Genomic DNA, 9673 nt, shown 5'->3' on the forward strand with positions numbered 1-9673 from the left:
TATGAACTCTTTTCGAGGTTGATATATTTCTTTTACCTTAAAAGAGCATAGACTATTCTTCTTAACAAGTGGTATGTACATGTGTTTAATCTTGTAGGAATCTTGTTATTCGACTTCTTCTGACACGGATCCTTCCAATTCCACTTCTTCAGTTTCAGCTCTTTTTCTAACTTATCTTGATAGGAAATATACCTTAGGTAACTCGCTGAGTATCTGCTCAGTATGTACTCTTGGGGGCGCAAGGAACAAATCCCGACCGGATCCAACTTTATAAAAGTCCCGACCTGACCTAACAAGAGTATTATGAGTTCGTCATTGAATGTCAGCTCGGTCCCAACCTCAAGGCTCGGTCACAACAAAAATAGTTGAGGGGCCTACCAATGCTAATACAATTGGCTAGCATCATCAAAATCAACAAAAAATTATTCCTAACATTAATTAATGGATTAAAACCACAATTTTCTCTAAATATTTATTGTATATTTGTATTTAAAAAAAAATAATACCACATTAATTTTAATTTTAATTAAATTGTGAAACAATATAATGAGAATGATAAATATTGAGAGTTAGTATTTTATTATTATATAATAATATTAAATTAAATAAATCAGACACTACTTATTATTTCAACGTGTATTAGTCTTGTGGCCCATATTCTATAAGTAGAAGAAGGATACATATACTTGAAGGAGCTCAATTAGTCTTGTGGGCGGGGGGAGCGTTAGCGCGGCGATCGAAGGGGATATGTATTTAAAGCATTTTAAGGAAAAATGATTAATACCATCTCTCGCCACCTTTGCTTCCAATTTAGACATTTCATCCATAGCACCAAGCACACAAAAGCAACTCAGGCGAGCCAGGGACTTACCCCTTCGGTTAGCAAAAGCAATTCATTCCTCTTCTTCTCGATTTTCAGAAATGGGAATTAGCAAAAGAGTTTGCTTATTCGTCTTCAATGAGGATTATATCTGCCAAAACCTCGTCTCCGAGGTGCTCCAACACTGCTCGTATGAAGGTACGTACCTCGTATCATGAATTAATTCTTACGTTTTGGTTCTTGCTTGATCGTCATTTGTCTTTGCTTGATAGATGTTAATTAGTTCTTAATTATGTTTAATTTGTTTGTTTCACTGTTTTTTGCTCATCAGTGTTGCACATTGGAAGGGCTATGGATGCGTTAACTGAGATTGGGAAGAGAAAACATGGGATCAGTGTTGTACTGACGAACATGAACAGATTAAAGACAAAGGGGGCTGAGATTATCCAAGCCATTCAGGAGGAACTCAATCTGCGTGTCTGTTGTAAGTTCTTTAATTTCTTCAAAAATTTATTTCTCACATATGTTAATTATAATTAAACTCTGATTATATCATTTCAATTCATTTTTGACAGTGATACTGCCCGGTAACATGGAGTTTGATGACACCAGAGGCCTGGACTGCAATGTTTCAGCATTCATTGTCAACTTTTCTGATACAAAGGACATGAAAGAGCTGTGGCAATCAGCTTTTGAGAAGGAGAAAGCCAGAAAAGCAGCAATTAGCAGCCAAGTTGTGGGTGTAGAGACAACTACCAGTGAAAATAATGAACCATCCCTTGATGGGGAACCTGGGAATGATCACTATAACCGGAAGGCGAAAGAGCTGAGCGAGGAACAGAGTGAAGAAAGTGGTAGTGAGACTAGAAAGAAGCCGAGGTTGAGCTGGAACCCGGAGATGCATCAAAGATTTGTGGAGGCAGTCAATAAGTTAGGCTTTGACAGTAAGTCATCATCCTATCCTTTTCTTCATAAAACATAGCTATATATAGTTTCTTGTGCATTATTAACTTTATGATTCATTATTCTAACGTTGGTTAAATCGTATCCTTCCACAACCAGAGGCAGTTCCGAAGAAAATAGTTGAGTTTATGAACGAGCCGGGGTTGACAAGAGAGCATGTTGCTAGCCATTTGCAGGTCTGTAGTGTTATTCTTTAGCTCAAAAGTTTGAATTATCTTTCTCAACATTTTCTGCACTTCTCTACTCTCTTCATCAGTTTTTGTTTTTATTTCATGTTTATTTGCAATTTGTTTTGGTGTGCAACTGCCTTTGTTTTCCTGTTTCTGTTTCTTGAAAACAAAATCATATTTGGCTACCAGTGGATTATATCATTTGGCAACCTCATTAGGAGTTAATGTATCTGAGGCATGTATGAACTGTCTTAATTAATTACAAGAATCAATGAGTTTAATGCTAGGATCTTTAATTTGCCATCATGATACACATTGTTTGAGTAGGGAGGTCAATCCGGTCACCCCGTTTGATTTCAAGTTAGCCCTATTGCTCTTACCGGTTCGGGAATATTTTTATTTCATTAATAAAATTTCAAACTTGAAACACTTTAAACTTTAAATTTTGAAGAAACTTAACTTGAACTTGCAGTTGAAACCTTCAACTATTGCAGTTGGACTTGGATAAAACTTTTATAGGTCAGGAAAGTCGTTGGAGGGTTGTGAGAATTTCGTAATAAAATTATTGTCATTGGATATGGTTACACGTGGGCACGCAGTGGAGTCCCGTGACACATGAGGGCGCATGGAAACGATCTTGATAGCATTAAAAATGGGTAGGGTTGTTTGAGCTTATTGAGATGACTAGAAGGTTTAATTTTATAAAGATAACATTAAAGAATGACTAGCTAATTAAAAAAATAAAAACAAAAACCTGCCCAACTAGGAGTGTGAATAATGCTAAGCACTTTTTACCTATAACATGTCATTGGAATGGTTACACATGGGGGCACATAGTGGAGCTCCAAGGTGCGTGAGAGCGCGTGAAGAGGACTTTGATAGCCAAAAAAAATGAGTGGGACGATTGATTGTTTGAGTTTATTGTGATGACTAGGAGGTTTAATTTTGTAAAAATAATATAACATTAAAGAATGACTAATTATGAAGAGAAAAAAAAAAACAGAAAACTCCCCAATTAACTAGCTAGGAATTTGAATATGCTAAGTAGCTTTCACATATTGCATGTCATTAGAAATGGTAACACGTGGAGCCATGTAGTGGAACCCCGTGGCGCGTGAGAGCGCGTGAAGAGGACTTTGATAGCCAAAAAAAAATGGGTAAGGTTGTTTGAGCTTATTTAGATGACTTAGGAGGTTTTTTTTAAAAAAAAAAATTTGACTAGGAGGTTTAATTTGTAAAAATAACATTAAAGAATGACTAATTTTGAAAAAAAAACATCCCTATTAACTAGGAGTGTGAATAATGCTAAGCACTTTTCACCTATTACATGGCATATGGTTACACGTGTTGGCATGTAGTGAAACCCCTTGGCGCGTGAGAGTGCGTGAAGAGGAGTGAATTTGATAGCCATAAAAAAATGGGTAGGGTTGTTTGAGCTTATTTAGATGACTATGAGGTTTAATTTCATAAAAATAACATTAAATAATGACTGATTTTGAAAAATAAAATTAGAAAACTGCCCAATTAACTAGGAGCTGAGTGTGAATAGTGCTAAGCGCTTTTCACCTATTACATATCATTGGAAATTATTACATGTGGAGGCACGTAGTGAAGCCCCGTGACGGGTGAGAGCGCGTGAAGAGGACTTTGATAGCCATAAAATATGGGTAGGGTTGTTTGAGCTTATTGAGATGACTAGGAGGTTTAATTTGGTAAAAACAACATTAGAGAATGACTAATTTTAAACAAATAAATAAATAAAATAGGAAACTCCTTAATTAGGAGGGTGAATAATGCTAAGCACTTTTCACCTATTACATGTCATTGGAAATGGTTACACACGGAGGCACGTAGTGGAACCCCCGTGCGTGGAGAATTGATAGCCATAAAAAATGAGTAGGGTTGTTTGAGCTTATTGAGATTACTAGAAAATTTAATTTTGTAAAAATAACATTAAAGGATGACTGATTTAAAAAAAAATAAAAAAAAACCAACAAACAAACAAACAAAACAAATTAAACAAAATAAAAAGCTATTCTAGGAGTGTGAATAATGCTCAACAGCTTGTTGAATTCTAAGAATAAAAGGAGTATATTTTTATTTCATTATATAAAGTAGAGTGAACACACACTATATAGTACATAAAGGCTCATAAGATATTTTGAAAAAACCCACAACTTTTCATATGTTGTTTGTTGAATTTACTCACATATTTTTCAATACTCCCCTTAACTTGGAGCAATGTATGCCCCAAGTTTGTTACAAAATTGATTTAATTGACTTTTGGTGCTCACAGGACATCCTTGAATATATTTGAGCAAAAGTTTACACTCGAACATCAACGAAATTTGACACTTCAAATATTTTTTAATTTTAAATAAAATTTAAATAAACTTGAACATGCATTTGAAACTTTCAATCATTGCATTTGGACTTGGATGAAATTAAACTTTTATATGAAAATTGTTGGAGGGTTGTGAGTCGAGTGAGAGAATTTGTAAGAAAATGTCATTGAAGATGGTTACACGTGGAGGCACGTAGTGGAGCCATTACGTGCTCCATGGTGGTGCGTGAGAGTACGTGAAGATGACTTTGATAGTCAAAAAAATTAAATAGAGTTATCCAATCAAACTTATTGAGATGACTAGATTGCTATGTAGCACTTTTCACCTATTGCATGAAAAAAAAAAAAAAAAAAAAAGGTTAGGATGGCTTGATTGCATGTTAAATTCAAAGAATAAATGGATCATATTTTGATTTCATTATCTAAAACTAGAGTGAACACATATATATAGTTAATACAAAAAGGCTAATAAGATACCCAATTTAGGAAAAGCCAACAAGATTTTATAGGCTTGTTTGTTGAATTTCCTGACATGTTTTTCAACAGAAACATTTTTAACATCTCCAAATCATGCATCGAACTTTGAGAGTCTCCCTCAAAATAAATAGTTATTTTTTTTAAAAAAAAATATCATGTTGATTTAAGGTTTCCTTTTATTTGGACTTGGATGAAACTTTTCTAGGAAAAGCATTTGAGGGTTGTAAGTAGAATAGGAGAATTTTGTAAGAAAATGTCATCGGAGATGGTTAAATGTACAGGCACGTAGTGTAGCCCCGTGACGAGTGAGAGCGCGTGAAGAGGACTTTGATAGCCAGAAAAAAATGATAGGGTTATCGTCCAAGCTTATTGAGATGGATAGAATGTTTAATTTTGTAAAAATAATATTAAAGAATGATGACTAATGTTGAAAAAAATAATAGAAAACTGCCCAACTAGGAGTGTGAGACACGTAGTGGAACCCCATGATAGCACGTGAAGAGGACTTTGAAAGCCAAAAAAATTGGTAGGATTATCCAAGCTTATTGAGGTGATCTGACTAGGATGTTTAATTTTGTAAAAATAATAATAAAGAATGAATAATTTTACAAAAATAGAAAAATGTCCAACTAGGAGTGTGAATAATGCTATGAACTTTTCACCTATTACATGAAAAAATTAGGTTAGGATGGCTTGGCTTGATAGCATGTTGAATTCAAAGAATAAAATGAGTTTATTTTTATTTCATTAATTATATAAAACTAGAGTGAACACATATATATACTTAGTACAAAAAGGCTCATAAAATACACAATTTAAGAAAAGCCAACAACTTTTCATATGCTTGTTAACTTGTTGAATTTCCTGACATGTTTTTCAACAGAAACATTTGTAACATCTCCAAATCATACATTGGAGTCTCCTTCAAAATAAATTGTAATTTTTTTATAGAAAAAATATCATGTTGATATTATGTTTCCTTTTATTTGGACTTGGATGAAACTTTCACAGGTAAATCATTTGAGGGTTGTGAGTAGAATGAGAGAATTTTGTAAGAAAATATCCTCGGAGATGGTTACATGTGGAGTCTTGTGGCGTGTGAGAGTGCGTGAAGAGGACTTTGATAGCCGTAAAAAATTGGGTAGGGTTATCCGAGCTTATTGAGATACTAGGTAGAAGGTTTAATTTTGTAAAAATAACATTTAATAATGGCTAATTTAAAAAAAAAAAAAATTGCCCAACTAGGAGTGTGAGACACATAGAGGAGTCCCGTGGCGCTTGGGAGTGCATGAAGAGGACTTTGTAAGCCAGAAAAAAGAAGGGTAGGATTATCTGAGCTTATTGAGGCGACTAAGAGGTTTAATTTTGGAAAAAGAATGAATATATATATATATATATATATATATATATATATATATATATATATATATATATATACATATATACATACATACATACATAGTACAAAAAGACTCATAAGATACCCAATTTAGGAAAAATCCAAAAATGTTTCATATGCTTGTTTGTTGAATTTCCTCACATGTTTTTCAACAAAACCATTTTTAGCATCTCCAAATTATACTGTCATTATGCTTGTTTGTTGAATTTCCTCACATGTTTTTCAACACAACCATTTTTAGCATCTCCAAACCATACTGTCATTTTTTTATTATATATATAAATATAATTTTGAAATTATGTTTCCTTTTTTTTTTTTTATTGCAGAAATATCGTATGAATTTGAGAAAAGGCCAAGATAGTTCAAGCAATTTTATTTATGGTCATCAAAAGCTAACAAATGATGTTACAAACCCATTCTATTGTTCATACCCTTCTGCCCTAAACCTCAATTCTTCCTTCCCCTTTGAAAGAAACAACAATTCAGTGTTTTCTACTCTCCTGGGCCAATCCTCCCTGCTCAACCCCAACATCTCAACAACCTTAACACAGCAACCACATATGTTTCCTACTAACAATCTGCTGGGGGCCCTGAACCATATTTTCCCCCCACAGTTATCTTTTGATGCAAAACGGGTGATGAACCAGAATGGGGAGGTGGGGCATTCATCTGGTAGCAGTAGTGTTTCCATGAACCAGCAGCAGCCCACCAGTTTTCTTGGTTTAAGAGTGGTGAATAATGTGCTCCAGTTTGGTGAAAGTTGTGGAGAGACCCATAGAGAAAGTTCATCATTATTCACAGCTGATTGGACTTATTCTTCTGGGAATAATAATGCAGATTCTGTACCATTCTTGGAAACTTCTACGGATCAAAGCGTGAACCATTCTGAAACAGTATCTCCTGCAGGCACCTTCATTCCCCAACATCAGCAAGCTTCATTTCCAGCGGCGTTTGGTTCTTCTCCCTACACAGAAATCAACACCAATGACGACCCTGCAAGTATTGTTTCTCTGCTGCCATTGCTTGGAAACTCTGAGAATTTGAGCTCGAAACAGATTGAATCGTCGTCTTCTTTATCGGTGCCACCTGAAGTGATTGAAATAAATAGCTATGGTGGTGAAGAAGACATCAGCGCGCTGTTGGATGCGGCTGATAATGACACGCCAAATAATAATCCAGAAGAGGGGTTATGGGATGATGATGATTTTAGTGATATACTATCCGGCTTCACAAAATGACTTCACATTAAAGCCTTTCTGTCAGTTATAATCAGGATATATAGGATCGATATAGCGAAAACCCTGCAGCCCCTAATCGTTTATAGATATACAACATTTAGAAAGTAAGAAACATTGTTAGGTACACATGACAGATTGATTATCTTATATTGTTTGTAACAAGAAAGGACCGGAGCTGTCTTCCGGAGAGATTTTGAGGATATTTCTTGTGTTTCTTAAACTGCCATTGTAAATTCCCAGTGAGGCAGTGATGAGGATTATCTCTGATATGTTTACATCTTTAACAGATATTGAGCTCAAAGTAAGAAATTTGTGAGCTTTGCATTAACACAAATTTAGTACCCTCACTCCCATAGTCCCATGTGATGTCTCCAGTTTTTGGTTAACTAGCAAGTTTGACTGGAGTTATTTTTAATTTAATTTTTTTATAATATTAAATTTAATATTATTATATAATATATATTTAAAAATTACATTAAGAAAATATTTGATAACTAGGAAATTAAAGTTCAAATTTTCTTGCGAATTTAAAAGGTGAGAAAATTATTTCTTATTAGAGAAAATTGTAATTTTTGTCCCTCCATAATATGCCAATTATCAATGTCACCCCTGAATTATTAGTGGTGTAAATGTTGCCCCTCAATTTTTAAAATCGGTACATATATTACCGACAATAGGGGCAATATTTACACCATGGAGGGGCAATATATGTACCGTTTTTTAAAATTGAGGGGCAATATTTTCACCACTAATAATTCAGGGATAACATTGATAATTTGCATATTATGGAGGGGCATAAATTACAATTTTCCCTTCTTATTAAAGTTTAAGTCAATATAAATCTATGGGAAAATTGTAATTTATGCCCCTCCATAATATGTCAATTATGAATGCCACCACTGGATTATTAGTGGTGTAATGTTGCCCCTCAATTTTCAAAACGATACATATATTGTCCCTCCCAAGTGTAAATGTTGCCCCTCAATTTTCAAAACAGTACATATATTACCCTTTCCGTACAGTATAGGAGGAGCAATATATGTACCGTTTTGAAAATTGAGGGGCAACATTGGTAATTGACATATTATGAAGGGGCATAAATTACAATTTTCCCTAAATCTAATTTGATGTTATAAAGGAAATTAAATCACACCTATGGGAGGTAGTATTTCTCCTTCTGTTGTAACCCAAAGGAAAATTAAAGTTCAAACTTTCTTGCGAATTTAAAAGGTGATCGAGGAAGTAATTTCTTGTTAAAGTTTGAGTCAATAGAAATCTAATTTGATGTTATAAGGAAATTAAATCTCACTTATGGGAGGTAGTATTTCTCCATCTGTTATAGCCCAAAGGGAAATTAAAGTTCAAACATTCTTGTGAATTTAAAAGGCGAGAAAGTTATTTCTGGTTAAAGTTTGAGTCAATATAAATCTAATTTGATGTTTTCAAGGAAATTAACTCCCACCTATAGGAGGTAGTATTTCTCCATCTATTGTAGCGCGCCCAAAGAGTCAATGGGTCATCATCGGGATCTGATCATGTGACCTTCCCTCAAAGAGAACCACAGAAGTACCAACTGAGCGCAAGGTGTTTGGCATATAGTAAAAAAAAATCTAGAAAAGCTTAAACAAACCAAACATCTTAATTAATTTTATAGCTAATTTAATTATTATTTTTTAAGGTAACACCAAACATGTTAATTAATTTTCATTGCAAAGTTATTCCCATCAAATAAATTCCTTAAAAATAATTTCCCAGAAATCTAATTGATCTTATGGGAAAGAACGAAATGCCTCTAAAATGAATTTAAAAATGGTACAATCAAGTATTAAATCTAGTTAATTCAATAATAAAGAGAAAAAAATGTAATACACAACAATAGATATATGGAGTAAAATGAAATTAGATACAATCACAGTATTAATTGTTAATACTATAAAATGAATTGGTGTTAACATTTGGTTATCTCCAAATAATATCGCAAGCTCAATGAGTGTTTTGACTAATTGGTATATCATGCACCTAAACTGAGCTATCGTACTAATTTGGTTCAAACTGCACTGCAAACCTAAGTAATCTGAATTTAAACATTAACCAAATTTTCATCACCTTGTTTAATAAGCTTTTTCACGTCACTTGGTGTCACACAATGTAAAACCATCCTTTTTTTGGTGCATCTGCGGCAGGAGTATCCACCTCTCTAGGTTATTCTTCGAGAAATCGCCCCCACCAGTATCCACCCAATCAGAGAAGAGTATCAATGAC

At 34.0% G+C, this 9673-nt stretch overlaps 1 protein-coding gene across 1 annotated transcript; it reads left to right on the forward strand.

The window, feature by feature from the left end:
* Positions 1–921: 921 nt before the first annotated feature.
* LOC116029786 (two-component response regulator ORR21-like) lies at positions 922–7411 on the forward strand. Its single transcript, XM_031271828.1, has 5 exons — positions 922–1018; positions 1152–1304; positions 1396–1764; positions 1883–1959; positions 6500–7411. The coding sequence occupies exons 1-5, from the start codon at positions 922–924 to the stop codon at positions 7409–7411; spliced, it is 1608 nt and encodes a 535-aa protein (XP_031127688.1).
* Positions 7412–9673: the final 2262 nt, after the last annotated feature.

This window comes from Ipomoea triloba, chromosome 9, assembly GCF_003576645.1.
Source record: "Ipomoea triloba cultivar NCNSP0323 chromosome 9, ASM357664v1".
NCBI lineage: Eukaryota > Viridiplantae > Streptophyta > Magnoliopsida > Solanales > Convolvulaceae > Ipomoea > Ipomoea triloba.

Excerpts from the sequence above, each read along its gene's own strand:
- LOC116029786 (XM_031271828.1), top strand. The coding sequence starts at position 922 with ATGGGAATTAGCAAAAGAGTTTGCTTATTCGTCTTCAATGAGGATTAT. Across the intron at positions 1,305-1,395 it reads ACTCAATCTGCGTGTCTGTT|TGATACTGCCCGGTAACATG; the intron begins GTAAGTTCTTTA and ends CATTTTTGACAG. Across the intron at positions 1,765-1,882 it reads CAATAAGTTAGGCTTTGACA|AGGCAGTTCCGAAGAAAATA; the intron begins GTAAGTCATCAT and ends TTCCACAACCAG.